General features: G+C 40.6%; 1 protein-coding gene across 1 annotated transcript in view; it reads left to right on the top strand.

Moving 5' to 3' along the window:
- The window catches only part of Rpa1 (replication protein A1), a 60,066-nt gene that overhangs the window by 12,025 nt on the left and 20,922 nt on the right, over window positions 1-27,119 (top strand). The window contains exons 4-6 of the mRNA XM_048365452.1: window positions 580-688; window positions 15,537-15,625; window positions 24,349-24,441. Coding sequence (XP_048221409.1) covers window positions 580-688; window positions 15,537-15,625; window positions 24,349-24,441 — 291 coding nt within the window. The remainder of the gene's footprint in view (window positions 1-579; window positions 689-15,536; window positions 15,626-24,348; window positions 24,442-27,119) is intronic.

The following is a 27,119-nucleotide window of genomic DNA, read 5'->3' as shown; positions in this document are numbered from 1 at the left end:
ATGCATGAGTGTTAGAACTGTGAGTATGGAAATGAGAGAAGCCCACCTGACTCTGAGGGCAGTAATTTGGGGGCATTGCTACAGTCTACCCCACTTCTGAGGCAGCGTTGCAGCTGGCAGACAGCATTCTAACAATAGACTACTTGGAGTAGAAAGCTGCCACTCAACTTAATTACTTTTCTCTAACTGGTGCTCTACGTTTTCTTTGACTAATTTCCCTAAGGATGGTATTGGCATTTAGTGAATGGATGGGTTAGCTGTCCTATACTTGCCTTTTGGGGGGTTTTATTTTTGTGTTGGAAGCTTTAAAAGGAAGATGAGATTTATAGAATATTTGCTTGTTATCTCTAGTCACAATGTAAAGGACTTAGAAGGACTTGAGTATTTTTCATGAAACCTGAATGACCAAAAAAAAAAAAAAGAAACACAGATGATTTATATCATTTTTTCATTATGCAGTCTTGATTAGTTGTAACTTCAGTAAGAATGCATGGAAGCCCTTGGTTTTCCTTGGGATCAGCTCTCATATTCCTATGACGGAAGTGTTCCAGAGGCTAAAAGGATGTCTGTGCTTTGCAGCTTTCATGTTGGCAACCCAGTTGAACTCTCTTGTTGAGCAAGAACAATTGTCCAGCAACTGTATTTGCCAGATTAACCGATTTATCGTCAACACTCTGAAAGATGGAAGGTAGGTGTTTTCTGTTAGTATTGGACAGAGAAATGCATTGCATGCCAAAAATTCAATGAGGAATTTTAAAAAGGCAGTGAGGAATTTTTAGCTAAGAAGTTTGTAGCTAATCAGGTTTAAACTCAGAAAATTAAAGCATAGCACCAGGGAAAGAGAAATATGCAAACAAATTGGAAATCTCAGAACAAAGATTAAAACAATGCATAACTGTACTTCTTATTTCTTCAGCTCTGTTTTTTAGTATGTGGTAATGAATAGGTCACTTACTACAGCATAAAAAGATATATTTAATTATATACTGCTGTTCTTTTTTCACAGTCTTGAATTTCAGTATTTAGCCAATATAGAGTATGTTTAGTACTTGCAAGATGTTATGTGCTAGAAATACAACAGTGAACGGAACAGAAAAGTGATTTTTTTAAAAAAGTGGACCAACTTTATATACTAGCTTCCCCAAGGTTTCCCCAAGGTTTTTATTCTGAATCACACAGTGTATTCAAAACACAAGCAAATATATAGGCATTTCCGTATTGGTAAAGCTTCATCCATATATGTCATATTAGCTGTACATTTACAAACTTTCAGTTTATGTTATTGGATATATCTTTGTTTTCTTTTAAAATTTAACCTTTCTGAATTCATTTGAGGTGTCATTTTGTAACAACAGTTAAAAATTCGATTTATGATTTAATTTGTGATTTTATTCTGCTTAATTTATTACAGGTCCTTTTTACTTATTTTTTTCTTAGTGTGTTTCTACAATGTTCTTGCTTTTTCCTTGTTGTAGATCAACAGTTCCCTTTCCTCCTCTCTATTAGTTCAGAAGTTAACTTGTTCTATTGTGTCTCTGGCAATTTCTGATTTTTCTTAAATCTGTAGAATTAAATATTCTAAAATAGGTCAATATTTTTACTATCCTTCCAAATGAGATGGGTTATAAAAAATCATCTGTGGAGCCTGGTGTCAGTTGCTCACACCTGTAATACTAGCTACTCAGGAGGCTGAGACCTGAGAATCGCAGTTCAAAGCTATCCCAGGCAAGAAAGTGTTTGAGACTCTTATCTCCAATTCACCAGAAAACCGGAAGAGGCACTGTGCTCAAAGTGATAGAGCACTAGCCTTGAGCTGAAGAACTCAGGGAAGTGCCCAGGACCAGAGTTCAAACCTATGACTGACCAAAAAAAAAAAATCTCTGAGCCAGGTACTGGTGGTGCATGCCTATAATCCTAGCTGCTGAAGAGGCTGAAATCTGAGGAGTAGAAATATGGCTCAGATGGTAGAGTTGATAGCCTTGAATGGAAAAAGCTAAAGGACAGTGCACAGGCCCTGAGCTCAAGCCCTTGGACTGGCACAAAACAACAACAAACTCCAGAGTGTCAAGTTAGTACAAAATAAATTTGAACCCGTTGGATAGCAAAGTCCATCCTGAATAAATGAATACATGGGAAAACAGCTTTTTCCTAAAATAAGATGACAGCTCTCAAATGTAGAGAAAATTATGTAATTAGAAAAATCACCATTTGGCAACTGTCATGGTAATGACTGATGGATGCAGGAAGCATTAGTAGGTGCTATGTGTTTCCCATGGCTGCTATTAATCATCACAAACTTGATGGTTTTATAGAACAATAAAAAATTACCGGAGAGACAGAGACACAGAAACTTATGCTGTCTGGAGGCCAGAAGTTGAAACCTGGCTGGACACTGGTGGCTCATGCTTCTGGTCTGAAGATCTCAGTTCTAAGCCAGCCTGGACAGGAAAGTACATGTCCCAGACACATAGACAGGCAGACAGGCACACACGCACACACGCGCGCGCACACACACACACACACACACACACGTTGAAATCTATCTGTCCTGAAGCCATGTCAGCAGGACTATACTTTATCTGGAAGCCTCATGGGAGGACATAACCCTGTGGCTCATAACGTTCATTCCTTGGTCTAATCTAGACAGATATAGATATCTACACATAGATATACATACAGATCTTTCTCTTTTTCTCTCTCACACACACTTTCCTCTTAGAAGAATACATGTGATTGCATTTGTGGCTATGTAAAAGTACCATTCACAGGTTCTAGGATTAGGATGTGGATGTTTGACAGGATCTTTTGGCTTGTTTTGTGATGTGTTCTTGGTTTGTGGTCTAGTCTGGCCTTGATTTCATGATCTCCACCTCCTGAGTGCTGGAATTACAGGCTTGGACCACCATGCCTGGTTTTACAGCAGACAGTTGATAGAAAACAAGTAGAGGAGAAACAAGGTATTTATAGGGTTAAAGTATCTACCAGAAAATAGTTATTAATTGTAACATGAAGAGAGGTAATTTTACAAAGGAGGAACCTGGGCACTTTAATCACGGTGATAATCAATGTTAACATTACCTGTGGTGGCACATGTATCACCTGGCAGAATACAGCCTCACTTCTGTCCTGTGCTTGGTGTAGGTATACACATGACAGTATCCAATCATGTCAAAGCCTCAGTTACATTGTAACTGGCCTCTGATCATCAAAAATCTCAAGTATAACCAAGTGCTGGTGGCTTAGGCCTATAATCCTAGCTACTCAGGAGTCTGAGATCTGAGAATCATGGTTCAAAGCCAGCCCAGGCAGGAAAGTCTGAGATTCCTATCTCCAATTTACCACTAGAAAATGGGAAGTGGCACTGTGGCTCAAAGTGGTAGAGCGATGGCCTTGAGCAAAAAGAGCTCAGGGACAGCACTTGTATACCAAGTTCAAGCCCCACAACTGGCAGACAAAAAACTCATATGAAAATTTGAGAAGCTGTTGGAGATTGAAAGAATGTAGAGGCATGTTTCTTAATGTGATACAAGGGCCTGGGCTGGATCCTTGTGCTGTCAATGAAGCAGTTGATGAAACTGCAGTGGCTTCTATGGGCTAGATAAAAGTATTTTGTCAGTATTTTATTTCCCAATATGGATGGTTGGATTGTGAGTAGGTAGGAAGTTGAACAGAGATTTAAGTTTTCGTTCTGTGGTTGGTTAAAAAACTTGATATTCAACACAAATGGAAGGACCAACTGAATGTAACCAGATAAAATTTCTTCATTGAAAGAGCAATTTCAGTTGTTTCCACAGAGATTAAAACAAAACTGTAAAGAATATTAAAAGGATTAAAGGACTAGAATGACAACTTGGCTTGGTATCTGCTCTTTGGTTTCCATGGTTTTCCCACAGAATTTTTGTCTTCTGGCATTGAATGTTGATCTTCAAAAGTCTTAAGGCTAGCCTACTTTGATTTCTTTCCAATTAGGAAGTTTTTATTTGCTTGGATTCCCAGAGAATTCTTTGTCTTTCTTCTATCCTTTTTTCCCCGCTTGGTCCATCATAGGGCTTGAACTCTGGGCCTGGGCGCTGTCCCTGAGCTCTTCAGCTCAAGGTTAGTGCTCTACCACTCAAACCACAGTTCTACTTCCAGTTTTTTATTTTTTGCCAGTGCTGGGGCTTGGAATCAGGGCCTGAACACTGTCCCTGGCTTTTTTTTTTTTTTTCTTTTGCTCAAGGCTAACACTCTACCACTTGAGCCACAGTGCCACTTCCAGCTTTTTCTGTTTATATGGTGCTGAGGAATAGAACCCAGGGCTTCATCATGCAAGGCAAGCACTCTACCATTAAGCCATATTCCCAGCCTCTACTTCCAGTTTTCTGGTGGTTAATTGGAGATTAGAGTCTCATGGACTTTCCTGCCTGGGCTGGCTTTGTGCTACAATCCCCTGATCTCAGCTTCCTGAGTAGCTGATTACAGGTGTGATCCACTAGTGCCCCATTCAGTTCTCTCATTTTAAACAAGTTTTTCTGTGTGTTTTTCCTTCATGTTGTTTGCTGTTTCATTTATGGAGTTGCTGGGTAATCCTTGTACATCCTCAGTTGGCTTCAATATTTTGTCTAATACATGTGTTAGATTATATCATTTCCAACATGATAATAGTTAGAGTTTCAGCTGTGGTTTCAGCTGTCTTCTGTTCCTTGATGTTTATAATTTTAAGTATTAGATGTGTAACCATGTTACTTTTGTTGTTTCTTTTCATTCCTTTTTGCTTTTTTTTTTTTGGGGGGGGGGCAAGTCCTGGGCCGTGAACTCAGGGCCTGAGCACTGTCCCTGGCTTCTTTTTTGCTCAAGGCTAGCACTCTGCCACTTGAGCCACAGTGCCACTTCTGGCCAGTTTCTATATATGTGGTGCTGAGGAATCGAACCCAGGGCCTCATGTATACAAGGCAAGCACTCTTGCCACTAGGCCATATTCTCAGCCCCTTCTTTTTGCTTTTTAAACTTGCTATTCTGTCTTGTCTTAAGGTATCTTCGACTTCATTGAATTCATAGCAGTAGTTTGAATATTGCTTTGGGGAAGTATTGCATCGCTTCTTTCTTGGCATATGCTTTCTTCTAGGGTGGTTTCTTGGTCTTTTATCTGACCCGTTCCTTTCATTGTCCCATGTCATTTCTTTTTATCTTGTTCGTGCTTAATGTGGACAATTCTGTTCTGGCTTCGTGTTTGTTCCTTCAGCGTCCAGACTAGATGCGTCTTCTTGCCAAGCTTCCCGCTGGGGACCTGTTATCTTGCACTCCAGGCTGCCTTCAAGTGCTGTGGGTGCTGCTTTCTGTCTGTCCTCCAGCATGTGCTGGGAGACAGCGGAGAGCTTGGCTGGGATTGAGGACAGTCCTGGCTGGGAGCTTTTCAAAGTGTGTTCTCTAGTTAGAGATACAGTTCCATTCCATGAAGTACAGCTCTTCTGCTCCTCATCTCAGCCTGCTGGGCTGCGTGTCATGCGTTCTTTCAGGCCTCTATTCAAAGCCTGTGTCAGAGTTTAGGAAGGCCTATGTTTGTTGCAGCTTATTTATTCCTTAATTTCTGTAGTGGTCATTCAGGTTTATTTGTTATATAGCCCAGGCTGGCCTTGACCTCATGATCCTTCTGAGTGTCGGATCATCAGGACGTGCCACCATACCCAGCTTTCAGGTTTATTTTAAACAGGGTTGTAGTAGTCATTTTGTTCAGCTGTTTTGTTTTACATGTTCCTGCTTTTATTTCTGAAGGGTAGACTACCAGAATTAGCATTATGGTGGCAGAGAACAAAGTAGCCTAATATAAATGATGTTTAATGAATGTCTATTTCAGGACAGACAGATAAATAGAAACAGTGGCTCCCAGGGGTGGGGAGACATGGAGTGTCCACTAGTGGGCGCAGGAATTCTTTTGGGGATGATGAAAATGTTTCGAAGTTCAGTGGTGGTGCTCTCACAACTCTGAATAAACTGAAATCTTCTATTTGTACCCATTGAAAAGTGAATCTTAGGGTACATGAATAATAAAGATGCTTATTTCTGTGCTGGTAGTAGGGGTTGATCTCAAGGTTTTGCACTCCCCCTCTAGACTGGTGCTCTTCTACTTAAGCCACAACTCCAGAGCTGTTGTTTAAAACAAAAACTTTCCTCAAGGCATGGCTCAGAGGTACAGCATTTGCCTAATAAGCTCTAGATCCTGAATTCAAACCCAACTACCAAAAAACTAATGAGCAAACAACAACAAAAAACCTTTCTCATTAACACTGTCAAACTGGAGAACTGTTTTGAACGAGGGTCCCTCTCTTCATCCCAGGCTGGGCTGGAACCCCCAGGCATCCTGCTTTTGCCTCTTAGGTTAGTATTGTAGGCATGCCCCACCAGGCCTGCTTAATTTCTTTAATAATTACCAATCATTATTTTGATTTATATTTTCTTCTTAGGTTAAGCATGTTACACTTGTTGGCTGCTTGTAACTTTTTTCTTTTTAGTATACCTTTGTTCTTTTTTTTCTTAAAAATGCTTATTTATAGGTATTTTTTATTAACCAGAGATAAGAACTTTTCCATAAATCTGTTTATTTTTATGAGTATATGGTATTGTGCTTTGAACTCAAGGTCTGGTGCCTGCAGGCATTCTAACACTTGAACCGTACCCATAGATCCTGTTTTGCTTTTAGTTATTTTTCAGGTAGGACCTAACATTTTTGTCTACTACTAGTCTCTAAGATCCTCTTACCTATGGCCTCCTGAGTAACTGGTACCAGAGGTGCATACTCCCACCCCTGGCTTTTTATTTTCATTAAAATTTTTATTATTATAAAGGCATACTTTGCTTTTTGTTATAGTTATTCTTGGTCATTCTTGAACTTAGGGCCTGGGTCCTGTCCCTGAGCTTTTTCAATGAAGAGTAGTGCTTTACCATTTTGAGCCACAGCACAGCACTTCGAGTTTTCTGGTGGTTAGTTGGAGTCTCTTGAACTTTCTGGACCTGGGCTGGCTTTCAATCTTGATACTCAGATTTTAGCCGCTTGAGTAGCTAGGATTACAGATGTGAACCACTAACATTCAGCTACACCTGACTTTTTGAGAGATCTTATTAACTTCTTGCCGGGGCTGGCCTTGAACTCAGCCCCCAGATAGCTGGGATTGCGGGCATAAGCCACTGCACCCAGCTGTTTCATGTATTTTATCTTATTCTTTTTCTGTTTGTATATAGCATCTCATTATAGGGAATTAAAAAAATTAATTGTATTTGTCCATTTTTTTTCCTTTATGGCTTCTAGATTTTGCAGCTTGCTTATTAGGAAACTTCTTGGCCAGGTAATAAAGCTATTTTTTTAGGCTGGAGTAGTAGCTCAAGTGGCGGAGTGCTATCAAGTACAAGACTCTGAACTCAAACTTCAGTACTACCAAGAAAGAAAGAAAAACAAAACAAAACTATAAATGTAAAAACTGGATTATCTACTTTGAGAAAAACAACATACTACAATTTGTTTTAGTGTGCCAGACATTTCTCCAATTTGAGAAACAGACTTGGTTCATCTGATTTATTTTTATGTAGGTTTGAAGGAGGAATCTAGCCTAATTGTTTTCTAGATGAGTAGCACATAGCATAAAAAGCCTACAGAAATTCAGCTTCTGGGCTAAAAGTGATGGATGGGAAGCCATAGGTTTTGATAGGGAAATAGTATGTAATATATTTAAAAGTTCCTGAAAGATTCTGAAACTTTAAGATTCTGACCTTAGCCAGGCATAGGTGGCTCAAGCCCGTAATCCTACTTCCTCAGGAGGCTAAGATCTGAGAATCATGGTTCAAAGCCAGCCTGGGCAGGAAGTCTGTGAGACTCTTTATCTTCAGTTAGCCAGCAAAATTCCAGAAGTAGAGTTGTGGCTCATGTGGTAGAGTACCAGCCTTGAGTAAAAAAAGATTAAAGGACAAAGCCTAGGCTCTTGAGTTCAAGCCCTGTATTGGTGTGAAGAAAAAAGTATACATTACTTGATTCTTTTTTTATTGTTGTTGGTTGTGAGGCTTGAACTCAGGACCTAGGCATTGTCCCTGAGCTTCTTTTGCTTAAGGCTAACACTCTCCCACTTGAGCCACAGCTCTCTTTCAGGCCTTTTCTGTTTATGTGGTACTGAGGAATCCCAGGGCTTCATGTATGCTAAGCAAGCACTCTACCACTAAGCCACATTCCCAGCCTCCCTGAGCTCAAGTCTAGCGCTCTCACATTTGAGCCACAGCACCATTTCCTGTTTTTGAGTGGTTAATTGGAGATAATAGTTTCACAGGGACTTTTCTGTTCGGGCTGGCTTTGAACCACAAATCTCAGCCTCCTGAGTAGTTAGGTTACAGTGCCACTGGCACTTGAAATATTTTTACAGAGTTGTGCGGTCATTATTACCACAGTTAATTTTAGAACATTTTTATTGCTCCATAAGAAACCCTGCACCCATCAATCTACCAACTTCGCCATTCTGGGGCAACTACTAAAACATTGTCTCTATATAGATTTATCTACTCTATGTCGCTTCCTGTGGGATCTTGGTGAACATGGTCCTTCATGACCATGTCTTTGACTTAGCATAGTGTTTTCAAGATCCATTCAAATTATAACCAGTTTGCAGCTGTAGTGTATAGATAGATAATGTCATATTTTGTTTGTCATTTATCTGTTTATGGACTTTTGGATTGTTTCATCTTTTTGCTATTGTAAACAATGTGCTGAAGATTTGTGTACACAGTTGTTTTTTTTCCCCCATCTGCAGTATGAGGTTTGAACTCAGTACTTTGCACTCCAGGCGCTCAGCCCTTGTGGTGCAGGTTTATATGTGGACATATGTCTCCACTTCTGAAACATAATTGAATCTACAGCTGTGGGTTTTGAACCTATGGATTCATCCAACAGCTGGTGAGAAATATTCAGGGGAGAAAAACAGCATTTGCACTGCACACTCGTACAGACTTTTCCTGTTACTGCTTCCTAAATGATGTAGCAATTACATTGTATTAGGTGTCATAATTAACCTAGTGATGATTTAAAGTATACAAGAAGACATGTGTAGGACATACACAAATACTACCTTGAATGTGCTCAGATTTTGGTGCCAGAGAGGTGTCCTGGAGCATTGCAATCCCCTGAAGACCCTGTGGAAGATTGTATTGAGGGATAGTAGGATTGCTGTCTCAAAGGGTAACCTTTTCTTGTACTGGGGCATGAACTCAGGGCTTGGGCACTATCCCATTAGTTTTTTTGTTTGTTTTTTTTCCACTCAAGCCCAGTTCTCTGTCACTTGAGCCCACAGATCTATCCCATTAGTTTTTTTGTTTGTTTGTTTTTCACTCAAGCCCAGTTCTCTGTCACTTGAGCCCACAGATCCACTTCCAATTTTCGTTGGTTAATTAGGGATCAGAGTCTCATGGACTTTTCCTGCTTTGGCTGGCTTCATGCTTAAATCCTCAAATCTCAACCTCCTGAGTAGCTACGATTACAGGCATGAGCAGCCGTTGTCAGCCAAGGGTAACTTTATGATTAACGTTTTAGGAGCTCTCAGACTATTTCCAAACAGCTGCTCCAACACTTGTTGTAAAGTTTCAGCTAAAATATCATCTAGAGAAGATTTTAGTAACTCTTGGCAGTGTCTTCTTTTACTTATCTCCTCCCACACTCTCCCCCCCCCCCCCCATATTTCCTTGGCAGTTCTTCTGTTTATTCATATAAATTTTAGAGTCACATTATCAAGTTTGAAAAACAAGTAAAAGTCTAGTTGGAATGCAGAAGTATATACAATATTTGCTATAAGGTTTTTTTTCATAAAAGAATATGGCATGTGTCCATTTACAGTCTTTGGGATTTTCCAGACACAATTATATTATCTCCTTATTGTAATATTTCTATCAGGGCCTGGGGACTGTCCTTTAGCTTTTTTGCTCAAAGCTGGAACTGTCCCACTTAAGCCACAACTCCATTGGAGCTAATTGGAAATAAGAGTCTCACTTCTTTCTTGCCTGGGCTGGCTTTGAACCTGGATCCTCAAATCTCAGCCTCCTGAGTAGCTAGGATTACAGGCATGACCCTGGCTTTATCATTGGTTTATTTTTAATGGTAATCTGTCAGCCAGCAACATTCAAAGTGTTGTAATGGGGGTGTCAATTAACACCTTCTTTGTTTTGCTCTCCCTTCTAGTGTAACAGAGACCCTGTTGTATAACCACAAACCCCTCTATGGTTTTTTAAGCTTTTACTTCCTATTGATATCTTCTTTTTAATCACTTAACACGAGTTATTTTTATTTTTATTTTTTTATTTATTTATTTTTGGCCAGTCCTGGGCCTTGGACTCAGGGCCTGAGCACTGTCCCTGGCTTCCTTTTTGCTCAAGGCTAGCACTCTGCCACTTGAGCCACAGCGCCACTTCTGGCCATTTTCTGTATATGTGGTGCTGGGGAATCGAACCCAGGGCTTCATGTATATGAGGCAAGCTCTTTCGCCACTAGGCCATATCCCCAGCCCCATGAGTTATTTTTAATAGATTAACATAGAAGTGTTTTTTCATTCCTTTTTTTTTTTTTTTGGCCAGTCTTGGGGCTTGGACTCAGGGCCTGAGCACTGTCCCTGGCTTCTTTGTGCTCAAGGCTAGCACTCTGCCACTTGAGCTACAGCACCACTTCTGGCCATTTTCTGTGTATGTGGTGCTGGGGAATTGAACCCAGGGCCTCATGTATACGAGGCAAGCACTCTTGCCACTAGGCCATATCCCCAGCCCCGTGTTTTTTCATTCCTGTAAAATAAATTTTGCCTTAAGAAATAATCCTCTTAGCTTCTCTTTTTTTTTCCTCTCTTTTTTTTTCTTAGTGTTGTTTTTTATTCAGATTACTTTAAATACCTGTCAAAGTGGTCAGAATACACAGTGGAACTATAAATATCATATAGCCCAGCATTCTGCTTCAAGCTACCAACTGATGTCCAATCTTGCATGTCAGTGTCCTTTCTACACCCACTTGCCTCTATAATTTTGAAGTAAATATCAGATATATTACTTCATTAAAAATACTTTTTAATGCCAAATGATTTTATTTGTAATTGTCAAGCATTTTCTTACGTCTTTAGGCTTTTTTCTCACTATTTCCCCTCAATTTACCAGAATCCTCTTATTTTTTCCAAGTCTAATAACAAAAGTCTTTCTGCTCTTATAAATACCTCAATCTCTGCATCACTATCGTTCAAGACAGAAGAGTTCACATTTGGAAGTGGAGCTGTGGCTCAAAGTGGTAGAGCACTAGCCTTTCTTAATTTAAATTTTAGTATAAAGGTGAGGTACAGAGGGGTTACAGTTATCCTTTTGAACACTGTTTAAAAATATTTTAGAGCTGGGCACTGGTGGCTCATGCCGGCAATCTTAGCTCCTCGGGAGGCTGAGACCTAAGGATCAAGGTTCAGAGCCATCCTGGTCAGGAAAGTCTATAAAACTTTTTTTTTTTTTACTTTTTTGCCAGTCCGGGAGCTTGGACTCAGGGCCTGAGCACTGTCCCTGGCTTCTCTTTTTGCTCAAGGCTAGCACTCTGCCACTTGAGCCACGGCGCCACTTCTGGCTATTTTCTGTGTATATGGTGCTGAGGAATTGAACCCAGGGCTTCATGTATACAAGGCAAGCACTCTTGCCACTAGGCCATATCCCCAGCCCGTATGAAACTCTTATCTTCAATTAACCACCAAAAAAGCTGGAAGTGGAACTATGGCTCAAGTGGTAGAGTGCTGGCATTGAGCAAAGAAACTCAGGGACAGCCTCCAGGACCTGAGTTCAAACCCCAGGACCAGCACAAAAAATAAATAAATAAAAGCCGAGCATTAGTGGCTCATGCCTGTAATCTTAGCTACTCAGGGGGTTGAGATCTAGGATCATGGTTCAAAGCCAGCCCAGGCAGGAAAGTCCCTGAGACTCTTATCTCCAAGTAACCACCAGAATACAGGAAGTGGCGCTGCAGCTCAAGTAGTAAAGCACTAGCCTTGAGCTGAAGAGCTCAGGGACAGTGCTCAGACAATAAATAAATAAGTAGTCTTTTGGTATACATATTTTAAAGTTACCTTTTTTATTTTTTGAAAACCCCCACAATACCATTTATACCTGAATATTCAGACACTTGGTGTTCAGTTTTCAGCTATTCATATGTAGATGTATGGATAGACTATATATGTATGTGTAATTTTATCTTTGTGTGTGTGTCTGTGTGCCAATACTAGAGCTTGAACTTAGAGTGTAAGCACTGTCTCTTATCTTTTTCCTGCAAGGCTGATGTTCTACCACTTGAGCCACAGCTCTACACCCAGCTTTTTGCTGGTTAATTGTAGATAAGAGCCTCACAGACTTTTCTGCCTGATCTGGCTTCTAACCACAATTCTCAGATCTCAGCCCTCTAAAATAGCTAGGATTAGCAGGTATAAGTCACCAACTTTTGGATCATCCAAGTCCGGATCCAAAGTCATAGCTCCACTTCTGACCTTCTGGCAGTTTTACTGAAGAGTCTCAAGGATTTTTTCTGCCCAGACTGGCTTTGAACTGAGATCTTCAGAACTCAGCCTACTGAGTAGCTAATATTACAGGTGTGAGCCACCGTCATCTGGCATGAATAGTTCTACTTTTTAATGCTCTGGATTGATTTGGATAATGTTGGGAGATAGCTTAAGTATGTCCTGCTAGATAGCAGACAGTTTCTTGTTTTGTTTTTGTTTTTTTTCCAGTCCTGGGGCTTGGACTCATGGCCTGAGCACTGTCCCTGGCTTCTTTTTGCTCAAGGCTAGCACTCTACCACTTGAGCCACAGTGCCACTTCTGGCTTTGTGTATTTATGTGGTGCTGAGGAATCAAACCCGGGCTTCGTGTATACGAGGCAAGCACTTTACCACTAGGCCATATTCCCAGTCCCAGCAGACAGTTTTAACAAGTTACCTAGATCCAGTTTTCAGTATTAGAACATTTCAGGCTTAGTTTGTTGAAGTAGCAGAACCCTGATAGGATAGCAACATAAAGACGGCACAAACTGATTAATTATATATAAAACTCCAAAACTTAACAGCCAGATCATTTAAAGCACACAATATGATGAAATTACTTAAATATTGCTTGAATTCATCCACTTTTTATTTACTATTTATTTATTTATTTATTTATTTATTTATTTATTTATTTATTTATTTATTGCCAGTCCTGGGGCTTGAACTCAGGGCCTGAGCACTGTCCCTGGCTTCTTTATGCTTAAGGCTAGCACTCTACCGCTTGAGCCACAGTGCCACTTTCAGCCTTTTCTGTTTATGTGGTGCTGAGGAATTGAACCCAGGGCTTCATGCGTGCTAAGCAAGCACTCACTGCTAAGCCACATTCCCAGCCCCTCATCCACTTAAAAAAATATATTTTTTATTGTGAAGGTTATGTACAGAAGGGTTACAGTTACATCAGTCAGGTAATGAGTACTTTTTTTTTTTAACAGTGTCATCTCTTCCCTTGTTTTTTCCCAGTTTTTCCCTCCTACCTCCTCCCTTATAACCACTTTTTTCTTTTCTAGGTGTCTTGGTTTCAATTGCCTGCCCCTGAATTCCCTTCTCTTGCTGTAGTTCTTTTTAAAATGCAGGCTCAGGGGGCTGGGAATATGGCCTAGTGGTAAAGTGTTCGCCTCATACATATGAAGTCCTGGGTTCGATTCCTTAGCACTGTGGCTCAGTGGTCAGGCCCTGAGTTCAAACCCCAGGACTGGCAAAAAACAGAATCAAACAATAAAATGCAGGCTCAGTTGTGACATTCTCATATCAGTGTGTCCAGAAAAACAGCAACTGTGTACTAAGCATTAGAGGCTATCTGCCTTTGATGAAAATAGTCTACTTAAAGATAAATCATCACTAATGAGTGCATCACTAAAAAGTTGCATAAAACACTGGTTACTCACACCTGTAATCCTAGCCTCTCAAGAAGCTGAGATCTGAGGATCACAGTTCAAAACTTTCCCAGGCACACAAACCTGGGAGACTTATCTCTAGTGAACCAACAAAAAGCCAGAACTGGAGATGTTCCTCAACTAGTAGAGCACCAGCTTTAAATAAAAAAGCCATGCAAGAGCAAGAGGACTTGAGTTCAAGCCCCAGTAATGGCTTACACACACACATACACACACACACACACACACTTGATAAGTATCTCAAGGAAAGAAATAGTGGTTGTAACAAGGTAGTACAAAGAAACCTGATCTAAACAAGAGACTGTTATTAAGCACAGAATTTGTGGTACAAAGAGGTAAAGAAGGGCTGTGAATATGGCCTAGTGGCAAGAGTGCTTGCCTCCTATACATGAAGCCCTGGGTTCCATTCCTCGGTACCACATATATAGAAAGCGGCCAGAGGTGGCGCTGTGGCTCAAGTGACAGAGTGCTTAGCCTTGAGCAAAAAGAAGCCAGGGACAGTGCTTAGGCCCTGAGTCCAAGCCCCAAAAACTGGCCAAAAAAAATTAGGTAAAGAAGTCTTAGAGGAAGCAGAAAAACAAAACACATCATTAAGAAGCACATGATGGTCGGGTGCTGGTGACTCACACTTGTAATCCTAGCTCCTAAGGAGGCTGAGATCTGAGGGTTGCAGTTCAAAGCCAACCTGGGCAGGAAAGTCTGGGAGACTCTTATCTCCAATTAACCACCAGAAAGCCGGAAGTGGAGCTGTGGCTTAAAGTTGTAGAGCTCAAGCCTTGAGCGACAGAGCTCAGGGACATCGCCCAGGCCCTGAGTTCAAGCCCCATGACCAACAAAAAGAAGCACATGATGGAAGCCTTGAGGCAGGACTGGGCATAGCATGGTATAGAAACAGAATGAAAACAGCTGAGTTTTCTCAGCTTGGAACTGCTGAGATGAGTGGCCTTGGTTAGCCAGGCCAGACCATGTAAAGCCTTATAAGTCATGTGAAAGATTTTCATTGGGTTTTTTTGTGGTACTGGGAACCAAACTAAGGGCTTCATGTGGGCTAGGCAAGTGCTCTACCACTGAGCTACATCCACAGCTCCAGTAGCAAAGCTTGTTTTAGGTCTAAGATCTTTGGAAAAGTAGTGAAAGCTTGTCATTAAAGATAAGTTAAAGCCCTGAAAGTTCTTAAAGATAGATTGTTTTTCATAATTGTTTTTCATGATGGAATAGTAATTGTTGAAGTGCGTGTTTCTGAACACTCTTTGTGCAGTATATTTTTGTGTTTAATAATCTAAATTCTTAACATGCCAGTGGTTCCTTGAAAATATGTACATGGCACGTATGCATCATTTTAGTTAAGGGTCTAGATTGGAAATGAATACCATCATAATAAAAAGCTTTGCTAATGATGCAGTGAAAAATGAAGGGAGATACTTAACGTAGGAATTGATATTGTATACTAAAGTTATTTGGTAATGAAAAAGCACTGATAAAGGGAAATAGTTTTATCACAATCATCATTGAGGGAAAGCTTTTTAAATAGCTTGTCGTCTGAAAGTGTTTGGCTTATTTATTCTGACTTGTTACTATTTGTTTGCCTTTGTTAGGAGAGTAATTATTTTGATGGATCTAGAAGTTTTGAAGTCAGCGGAAGAAGTTGGATTAAAGATCGGCAATCCAGTGGCCTATAATGAAGGTAAAATCCTCTTTATAGATTGTAGCCCTTGATTGTAGTGCTTCTTTATAGATCAGAATCCTGTCTTTTGGGTTTCATTTGTGTTGTTAGTCTTATTTAACAACAGTGAGTCAGGGCTCAAAGAACCAGGTAGTTCTGCCAGGGATTAATATATATATCATATATATTAAAGAAGTAGTGTATGAATAAGAAGGAGGAGAGATATAAAAAATGGAATGTCAGGCTGGGAATATGGCCTAGTGGCAAGAGTGCTTGCCTCGTATACATGAAGCCCTAGGTTCAGTTCCTCAGCACCACATATATAGTGTCCCAAAAGAATTTTGTCTCAGTGGGCTGGGGATATGGCCTAGTGGCAAGAGCGCTTGCCTCGTATACATGAAGCCCTAGGTTCAGTTCCTCAGCACCACATATATAGAAAATGGCCAGAAGTGGCGCTGTGGCTCAAGTGGCAGAGTACGCAAGTCTTGAGCAAAAAAAAAAAAAGCCAGGGACAGTACTCAGGACCTGAGTCCAAGCCCCAGGACTGGCAAAAACCCCCAGAAAAAACAGAATGGCATGGCCATTCATTGTAAAGATCCACATAGATACTGTACTTAGAATTGATTATGTACAACTAAAGATAATATTTTAAAAATTAAAAAATAATAAAGTTAAGTTAAAATCCACAATGCTGGAAAAGGTAGAAGTGTAGCTCTGGCTCAAGCAAAAAAATCTCAGGGACAATGCTTAGGCCTTGACTTCACACCCCAGGACTGGCACACACAAAATTTTTTTTAATTACAAAAGATTACATATGTGAAAAAGTAACATTTATTTATTGATTTAGAATATTGTGGCATATCTGTAATATTAACAAAGTATACTTCTGGTAGCATTCACTATGCCAATGAGTTCTAGAATTTTTCTGTCTTGCTCAGCTATGAGTAGAGACCCAATTTGTTCTTTTCTATGTTGGCCCTATTACTTAAATTACAGAGGTAATGTTACTTAACAGTGATTTTATACATGTGTACACCCCCCCACATGTGTGTGTTTTTGTTGTTCGTGTGTGTGTGTGTGTGTGTGTGTGTGTGTGTGTGTGATACTCTCCATATGTAGCTTAGGCTGACCTGGAATCAGAGATTCTCCAGCTTCCGCCTCCTGAGTTGCTTAGACTACAGATCTGCACCACCTCATAATGATTTTTCTTTTCTTTTTTAATAAGCACGTCTTTTTGTAAAGGTGATGTACAGAGGGGTTACAGTTTCATAAGTGCATTTCTTTTGGGACAAAATTCTTTTTTTTTTTTTTTTTGGCCAGTCCTGGGGCTTGGACTCAGGGCCTGAGCACTGTCCCTGGCTTCTTTTTGCTCAAGGCTAGCACTCTGCCACTTGAGCCACAGCGCCACTTCTGGCCATTTTCTGTATATGTGGTGCTGGGGAATTGAACCCAGGGCCTCAGGTATACGAGGCAAGCGCTCTTGCCACTAGGCCATATCCCTAGCCCACTGAGACAAAATTCTTTTGGGACACTCTGTTTTTCCCTCCCCTCCCCACCTATGATTTTTTTTTCTTATGCAATATATAAGACAAGAATCAAGGGGGGGCTGGGGATATAGCCTAGTGGCAAGAGCGCTTGCCTCGTATACATGAAGCCCTGGGTTCGATTCCCCAGCACCACATATACAGAAAATGGCCAGAAGTGGCGCTGTGACTCAAGTGGCAGAGTGCTAGCTTTGAGCAAAAAGAAGCCAGGGACAGTCTCAGGCCCTGAGTCCAAGGCCCAGGACTGGTAAAAAAAAAAAAAAAAAAAAAGAATCAGAAGGGGGAAAAAGTCTATTACTGTAGATAAGAGACAATTTAGATAAGATTTCTAGAAAATGAGGAAAGGGGGAACACTGTTCAAAAAGAAATGTACTCATTACCTGACTTATGTCTCTGTAATCCCTCTCTCTGTACATCAACTTTACAATAATTTTTTTAAAAAAAGATTTCTAAACAAAGGCAAAGGATCACCAATTTGTGAGCCCCATAAAAAAGAGAAGGCATATCTCTCCCTCCATGGTCAATAAAGGTAAACTGAAAGATTGGGTGCTGGGACTCACACATTTAATCCCAGCTACTCAAGAGGCAGAGACTGGGAGGATGAGGGTTTGGGGGAGGGGGGGTTGTTGATAAGTTCTCATCTCAACCAATAACTTGAGTGTACTAGTGTACTAGTATGCACATATTATCATCCTGGCTAAGAGATGTAAATAGGAGGATTGGAATTTTGCATGGCCCATGCCACAAAAAGAAAAGAAAAGAAAAAAAAAAAACAGGACAAAAAGCCCACATAATGTGTCCCAAGCAGTAGAACACCTGCATGGTGTTCTCCTATAGCAAATACAAGGCCCAAACCTCAGTATTGTCACAAATAAATATTTAAATTTCACTGACACTAAAATAAATTCCAATTGTATTTTAAAAGTTGAAAAATAAAATGAAAATAAAGATTTTTCATAATGGATTGAAATAAATTCATCATGAATATTTGATTACACTGACATAAAAAAGTTACACATAAGCTTGATGCTGGAGGTTCATCCTTGTAACCAGTACCTATTCAAGGCCAACATCTGAGGATCATAGATAAAAGCTAGCCCAGGCAAGAAAGTCTAGGAGACTCCTCTCAAATTAGGCATCAGAAAAGCCAGTAGTGGTGCTGTGATGCAAGTAGTAGAGCTCTAGCCTTGAACAGAAAAAGCTCAGAAACGGTGCCTAGGCCCTGAGTTCAAGCCCCAGGACCTGCAAAAATAAAAAACAAGAAAGAGAAGAGAAACTTTTCAGCCTTACTGTTCATCTTTGTCTTATTCCTCTCCTAGAAAGCTCTCACACTAGTTACGTGTTATCTGTAGATTTTTTAAAAAATAAGTTCTTTTTATCAGGTTGAGGAAATTTCTTATTTTCTAAGAATTTTTATCAGGAATAGGTGGTGGGTTTTGTTAAATACTTTTTCTTCATTTATAATCATGGTTGGTTTTCTTTTTTCTTTTTTTTGGTTGTTAATATGGTGTATTGCACTGATTGATTTTTGAATGCTAAAACCACCTGGATTTCTAGGATAAGTCTGCACTGTGATGATGCATTATCCTTTTGTACATTGTTGGATTTGCTTTGCTAAGGCCACTTGATTTGTTTTGATATTTTTTGAAATTTTTGTGTCTTTATCCATGAGAAATACTAGTCTACAGTTTCTTGTGGTGTCTATCTGTTTCTTTAGTATCAGAGTAATCCTGACTACATGAATGAATTGGAGAGTGTTCCTTCTTAAATATTGAAGCATTTGAGTAGAATTAGTATTCTTTCCTCCATAAATGTTCAGTAAGCCTCACCAGTGATGCCATCTGGGTGCCTTTGGGGAGAGGAAGGCCAGGGTCTTGCTCTGTAGCCTAGGGAGGCTCAGACTCACTATGTAGACCAGAGTAAGTGTCAACTCCTGATCCTCCTACCTCCCCCTCCTGAGTCACCCGGGGCTCCCCGATGTTTCTGTTTGTTTTTTTAATCGAAAGTTTTTTCAACTTCCAATTTTAACACTTAGTATTCAAGTTATCTTTTTTTTTTCCTATGTGTTCCTTCCTCACCCCCCCCATACTAGGATTTGAACTCAGAGCCTCCCCTCCCACTTGCTAGGCAGGCATTGGACCACTTAAGCCACCCTTCCCGACCTTTTTACTTTAGTTACAATTTGAATAGGTCTCAAGTTTATGCGGCCCAACTGGATCACAGTCTCCTACTTACACCTCTTGTGTAGTTGAGATTACAGACACCACCGTACCTACCTCACTGATTGAGATGGAAATCTTGGTAAATTTTTGCATGGACTGGCTTTAAACCTTGGGTCTTCCCAGTCTCTTCCTCCAGAGTAGCTGGGATTACAAGCATGAGCCACCACACCTAGCAAAATGTATATTTTTAAAGATGGAAACATTAGTTATCTATTTTCTTTAATAAACACTAAATTTTGAAGAGATGCTTTATTCTTTTCTTTTCTGACACGAGGTCTCACCATGTAGTCCAGGCTGTCCAGCTTAGCCTAGAATTTATAATCCTCTAGCTTCTACTTCCTGACTGCTGGGATTGCAGGTGTATGTCACCATCCCTGACTTTTTTCTTGGCAGTACTGAGATTAAACTCAGTGCTTGATACTTTCAGTTTATGGACAATCGCCTATATTTTACTCTAGTCTTTGTGGCTTCAGTTTCTGCATTTTTGTCATCCAGCTGTTCTGTCTTAACTTTTATCATGCTTTGACTGTGGATGTTACCTACATGTTGTTTAGATTCTGTAGGTTTTCTCTGTCCCTGACTTCACCACATTAAACACGTGGGCTTTTTTTAAAAGCATGCTTTAGTTGTACAAAGGAGTTTAATTGTGACATTTCCACACATGTAGTACATTGAATCCCAAACGCATTCCCTCCATCATTCTCCTTTACCCTTTCTCCCCCTTCCCTTTTTTTTTTTTTTTTTTTGTCAGTCCTGGGCCTTGAACTCAGGACCTGGGCACTGTCCCTGAGCTTCTTTTGCTCAAGGCTATCACTTGAGTCACAGCACCACTTTTGGCTTTTTTTGTTTATGTGGTACTGAGGAATGGAACCCAGGGCTTCATGCATTCCAGGCAAGCACTCTACCACTAAGCTACATTCCCAGCCCTCTGCTTAAAACAATTTCAACAAGTTCCATTGTTCTGGAAATAAACAACATGGACATGGACTATACTCATTATTCATCATCTTCATTAGCCCTCCCCTCTCCCACTTTCCCATCTGAGCTCGTTTTACTGTCATATCATTCTTATTATTTTAGTGTGTGTTAATCATATCAAGAAGTTTTAACCCTGGTATTCAGACATGAATAGTATATTTTAACGTAAAATAGTCTTTCTGGAAATGGAACCTGCCTGCTAGGTACTAATCTTTACTTATATTAAATAGTAATAATGTGGTGCTCTAAATTGGAGAGGTAGGTTCAGAATGATCAAATTAGAGCATCACATTTGAGTCACAGTAATAAGCTCTATTAAGTGATCACATCAGTTAGCATAGTTTCTGCTTTTAGAAGAAATATAAGACAAAGTAGTGGCTTAGAATCTCTGAAATCCTTGGGTTTTGCAGCTGCAGGGCAGGGGCCATCGTGGGCAGCTTTCAGCTGCTTTGGCCAGGTTTCTCATTTTTTTTTTTTATTTAATTGAATGGATGTATTAGATGTTTTGTGTTTCAAGGGCAAAAGTTTGTAATAAAGATGGAGATGAACTAGCCACCAGTGCCTCGTGCCTGTAATCCTAGCTACTCAGGAGGCTGAGATCTGGGGGGTCACAGTTCAAGTCCAGCCCTGGCAGAAAAGTTCACTAGACCCCCTCTGTTAAATAGCCAGCAAAAGTAGGACTGGAAGCATGGCTCAAGTGTTAGAAAGCCAGCCAAGCAAGTGAGAAGCAAAGGGGAAAAAAAGCGAAAGATGGGGAGGAAACTGTTAGAAAGTAATTATTGCCTAGGATGGGGAAAGCCTTTTGATCCATCTAGTTCCACTGTTCTTTCCTTGTCCTCAGGGACTGCTAAGTGCAGAGAAATGGGGAAAGATTTTGCTCTTCAGAATTATTTATGATTGAATTTCATTGTTACCAGATCAATAAACACCGTGTTACTTGGGCCATCATGGAATTACCTTCCTTATAGTGACAGTGGCCATATGGTATATTTCACTGCCATGATTTCTAATTTTCTAATTTGTGACAGTAAGGAAACTTGTTAGAGGACAGAAAAATAAAGCAAAATTTCTGTCTTCCCATTACCTGTGATCAGGTAAAATTAGTTAACTAAATATAGCCCAGAAATGTGCACTAAGCTGTATTAGACTGTTAGTGTCATATTAAATAGAAATAACTGTAGAATTCTGAATATGTGAAAAATAAAACTTCTAACAAATCTCAGCTAGTTGGAAGGCAGTGATTCAATACCAGCCTGGCAGAAAAAAGTTAGTGAGGCTCCAGCTCATCACAGAAGCTGAGCCTGGTAGCCTGAATTTGTGATCTCATAATCCCAGCTGCTAGTCCCCCCTGGGAAACTATCAAAAAAATAACTGGAGCATCTAGGAGTGTGGCTAAAAGTGCCTGCCTAGCAAGCATGAAGCCCTGAGTTCCAACCCAAGTAAGGCCAACAAAAAGGACAATTCCTTCATATACTAGTGAATTAAATGGTTTTAAATCGCTTGTTATTGCTTCATATTTTTGTATATATTCCACATGCTTACATTGTCCCTATTTTACTCACCCTCAAGTATAACACAAATACTTTTAGTTTATTATTGGTTTGGTTTTTTGGGGAGGTTGAACTTGGGGGCTAGAGTTCTCAATAGGCTTTTTTGCTCAAGGCTAATGCTCTACCATTTAAGCCATACCTCTACTTTTTACTGGATAATTAGAAATAAGAGTCTGGGATTTCCCTGCCCAGGCTAACTTCATTAAGACTCACTCTTTTTTTTTTTTTTTTTTGCTAGTCCTGGGGGAACTGTCCCTGGCTGCTTTTTGCTCAAGGATAGCACTCTACCACTTGAGCCACAGCGCCACTTCTGGCGTTTTCTATATATGTGGTGCTGAGGAATTGAACCCAAGGCTTCATGTATACAAGGCAAGCACACTATCACTAGGCCATATTTCCAGCCCCCAGGCTAACTTCAAAATCTAGTCCTCATGTTGGGAACATGGCTTGGTTGGTAGAATGCTAGCCAGTGAGTGAAAGCGGCAGGTACCAAGTTCACAAAACCGAGTCCTTTATATCTCAGCCTGGTGAGTAGCTGGGATTATAGATGGGCATGAGCCACCAATGTCTGTCTGGGGGGAAGAGGAGGAGGTTGTTGTTGGGTTTTTGTGTTAGTGCTGGGGCTTGAACTCTGGACCTGAGTCCTGTCCCTTAGCTTTTTCCATTTAAGCCTGGCAGTCTGAACCACAGCTTTACTTCTGGCATTTACTTCTGACTAGTTAATTGGAGATAAGAGTCTCATGTTTTTCTGCCCAAACTAGCTTGGGGCCGTGATCCTCAGATCTCACCTCGTGAGTACCTTGCATTACAGGTGTGAGTCACTGGTGCCGAGTTTATATGTATACTCCTAATGGTTCCATTTTTGAGTTTTTAAATCTTATCTCTTCTTTTGAATATACTTTATGAAACAGGTAAAGACAGGATTTTCCCCCCAACCACTTAGCTTCAATACTATTTACTGAGTAACTCATCTTTTCCCTACTGTTTATTAAAAAAGGTTCACTTAAGAATTGAAAACGCTCTTCACAAGACACATTGTCAGGGGAGATAGTTCTCCCATATGATTTCTTATGACGCATTGTAAATTCGGAGATAATGGAAAGCTGAAAAGTAAACACAAAAATTTCATTGTTTATAATCTGAGCCCTTTTTCTATGTAAATAAGGTATCTCAGTTTTTCTCTCCATAGGAGGAACTAAAAAATAAACAGTTCTATTTAATCTTTTTAATTTTATGCTAAATTAATTTTACTCTCATGGCACAGTTATGTCTCATTTAACAGTGCCACTTAAAAGCAATATTGGCAGAAGTAAATTAAATCAGTCCATATCATGCCCAGGTGAGTTAGGATCGAGGAAGCCCAGCAGGAGACCTGAACTCAGCAGTTGGGGAGGCAAAGACAGGGTGGCAGGTGGGGAATTTTCCTAGGTATGCTCGCTGTTTTTAATGTTTAGGACACTGGATTCTGTGTGTGTGTGTGTGTGTGTGTGTGTGTGTGTGTGTGTGTGTGTGTGTACCCATGTTGACCTCATGTTGAGCTTTTTGTTTGTGTGCGCACGCGTACGTGCAAGCGCTTTCAGTGAATAGCACAGATGGGGTTGACTTGCAAGCCAATCACAGAGATGAAATCAGGTTCCCTAAGTTTATTATTTTAAAGCATGAGGTATCTTTTATGATTTTAACGTTCTTAGGCTTCATAAACGTTCATATAAAGAGTGAGAGGCAAATATAGTCTATAGTATGGCATTTCTTATTTTCTGCTTGAGAGATGTGTTCATTTCCCCTCCTTTCCCTTTAATCTTCCTGTTTCCTTGACACGGCTGCCTCTGAACTCCATTCTCATCTCTCCCTGCTGTGACAGTTCACTGGCACTTCACGCTACCTACGACTCTTTCAACTCTCATTTCTACCAGCTGTCAGCTGCAAAATAAGGTTGCTTTGTTTGGGAGGGAAAGGGTAGAATCCTTTCTGAACGGCTCCTTTTTCTTTGAAGCAGGAGCACTTCAGAGACAATTGAACTGCTTTTAGGTCTTCCTTACCACCCAGCTTTTTCTCCTGATAGATCCTGCCATGAACGCACGATACTGTTGATGACATCGATTTGTTGCTATGGAAATCGTGGTCGTGTCACAGATTTCAGCTCAGTGACTTTCCTGTAGGTTCTTCTAGGAGAAATGGGCAAGGCTTTAGGGGAGAACCTCATTAAAACTGAAAAGCGTATCAATTATAAGCAGGTTGAAAGGTAAAAAGGAGCCCGACCTTTTCTAGATAAAAAAAAAAGGAGTCTGGCAAATTCCCTACGTCTGGCCTGATTCTAATTCTGATGCCCCAGCCTGATTCTGACCCATGAGAAATGTAAAAATGGACACTTCTCCAAAGTATTTCTTCAATTTAAGTTTCAACCTCTTAACTCAATTTGCAATAAAATAGCCTTTGCTTTTGATCTCCAGGACACGGACAACAGCAAGTTGTGCCTTCTGCAGTCTCGACAGCCAGCCCGGTGGTCAGCAAGCCCCAGCAACAGAATGGGAGCTCAGGAACTGGTATGGTGCCACCAGATTATGTGTGTCAGAGACCAGTGTCTTTTCAAAATGGCACTCGTGATGGAACTGCAAAGAATAATTCCAACTTTAGCACTCTTCCACTTGAGCCACAGCTCCATGTGGTGACTTTCTTGGTAGTTAATTGGAGATAAGAGTTTCATGGGCTGGGAATATGGCCTAGTGGGTAGAGTGCTTGCCTCGTATACATGAAGGCCTGGGTTTGATTCCTCAGCACCACATACATAGAAAAACCCAGAAGTGGCACTGTGGCTAAAGTGGCAGAGTGCTAGTCTTGAGCATAAAAAAGTCAGGGACAGTGCTCAGGCCCTGAGTTCAAGACCCAGGACTGGCCAAAAAAAAAAAAAAAAAGTCGGGCTGGGAATATGGCCTAGTGGCAAGAGTGCTTGTCTCGAATGCATGAAGCTCTGGGTTCGATTCCTCAGCACCACATATATAGAAAAGGCCAGAAGTGGTGCTGTGGCTCAAGTTGGCACAGTGCTATCCTTGAGCAAAATGAAACCAGGGACAGTGCTCAGGCCCTGAGTTCAAGGCCCAGGACTGGCAAAAAAAAAAAGTCTCATGGACTTTCCCATGAGACCTCAATCCTCAGATCTCAGCTTACTGAGTAGCTTTGAATTACAGGTGTGAGCCACCAGTGGCTGGCGAATAATTCCAATTTTTATGTGCCTAAAAAAATGGAGAGCACTGGGGCTGGGAATGTGGCTTAGTGGTAGAGTGCTTGCCTAGCATGCATGAAGACCTGGGTTCGATCCCTCAGCACCATATACACAGGAAAGGCTGGAAATGGCACTGTGGTTCAAGAGGTAGCGTGCTAGCCTTGTGCAAAAAGAAGCCAGGGACAGTGCTCAGGCCCTGAGTTCAAGACCCAAGACTAGCAAAAAAATGGAGAGCACTAACAACACATACTTGTAATCTTAGCTACTTGGGAGGCTGAGGTCAAGAGGATTGTAATCTTAGGCCAACCTCAAATTGAAGCTACTTTTCAACAAATAGCTAGGCATGAGCCCAGGCAAAAGAAAAGAAAAGAAAAAAAGCAATGTGAAAAGGAGTGGGAGGGAGGAGTGGGAGGTAGACTATCTGCTTATCAAGTGTAAGGCCCTGACTTCAAACTCACTACTGCCACCCCAATAGAGATACTTAATACTTCCTTTATCACAATATACTTTTCTAGTATTTCTCACATCTTTTTACATGCTCTGTGAATTTGCATACCTTTTAAATTCTCACCTTTTAACTGACTAGAATCCTCTTTACTAATTCTGCATTTCTTTCTCCAAGTTTTCCATTTGGGCTTTTGGGGGTGTTTATTCTTTGCTTAACGTCATTTCTATTGTTCGTAGGTTCTCCTTTTCAGCCCCTTGGATGAGAAATCATTTCTTTCAACTTTCCCTGCAGCAGGTTCAGGGAACTCCAGATGGAATCATTTTGTTTACTTTCTGGACTTTGTTTTAGGAACCTCTTGACCTAGAAGCCACCATTGAAAATAATGATTTGTAAGATGTGGTTGGATTTATTTTTAGAGACTAATTTTCTATCATAACATCACATACGCCTCCTCTCTCTTTCCTTCATCTATTTTTCAATGCAAGGTTCTGAGAAAGCAAGGTTAAGGCGTCACTAATTGTTTCTGTGAAACTTCCCCCACTGTTTTTTGTTTATTTGTTTTGTTTTTAATCTACCTTGCATGATGGCTATGTATCTTTTATCTGTAATAAGAGTCAGACTACTTAGGCACCTCTCAAGCTATATACCGTTTAGATTATCTAAAATGCTAAAGAGTAAAAGTAAAATGCTTAAGAATTTAAAAGCCCCTTCTTTAAGCTAAAAATACAAATAGTACATACATTATTCCTTTTTCTTCCACAGATTCACATTTTTATTCTTGAATTATATTGATTTATTTTATTATATATAATTATATATATGTACTTCTTTTTTTTTGGGGGGGGGGGTCAGTTGTGGTGCTTGAACTCTGGGCCTGGGCACTTTTGCTGAGCTCTTCAACTTAAGGCTAGTGCTCTACTACTTGAGCCACAGCACCACTTCCAGTTTTCTGGTGGTTAATTGTAGATAAGAGTCTCATGGACTTTCTTACCTGGTCTGGCTTTGGACCTTGTTCCTCAGACCTCAGCCTCCTGAGTAGCTAGGATTACAGGCTTGAGCCACCAGCACCCAGGTGAAGTTTGTTTTAAAGATCAGTTAGTGTTTCCTAAACTTCATGGTGTAAGAAAATATCTTCTTTTTTTTTTTGGCCAGTCCTGGGCCTTGGACTCCGGGCCTGAGCACTGTCCCTGGCTTCTTCCCGCTCAAGGCTAGCACTCCGCCACTTGAGCCACAGCGCTGCTTCTGGCCGTTTTCTGTATATGTGGTGCTGGGGAATCGAACCTAGGGCCTCGTGTATCCGAGGCAGGCACTCTTGCCACTAGGCTATATCCCCAGCCCCAGAAAATATCTTCTTGACAGAAAGAGAGAGAGAGAGAGAAATAGCCAGGCACTGGTAGCTCATGCCTGTAATCCTACCTACTCAGGAGGCTGAGGATTGATGTTTGAAGCCAGCCTGGGCAGGAAAGTCCGAGCAGCACCACTGTAGAGCTTAGAGATAGCAGGTCATAGTGGCCTACCTACATACAGCCTTGACTAAACATTGAATCTTGCCC

This window comes from Perognathus longimembris, chromosome 17 (assembly GCF_023159225.1).
Source record: "Perognathus longimembris pacificus isolate PPM17 chromosome 17, ASM2315922v1, whole genome shotgun sequence".
Classification (NCBI taxonomy): Eukaryota; Metazoa; Chordata; class Mammalia; order Rodentia; family Heteromyidae; genus Perognathus; species Perognathus longimembris.
The sequence above is the reverse complement of the archived record's forward strand: the minus strand, read 5'-3'. Positions and strand labels throughout refer to the sequence as shown.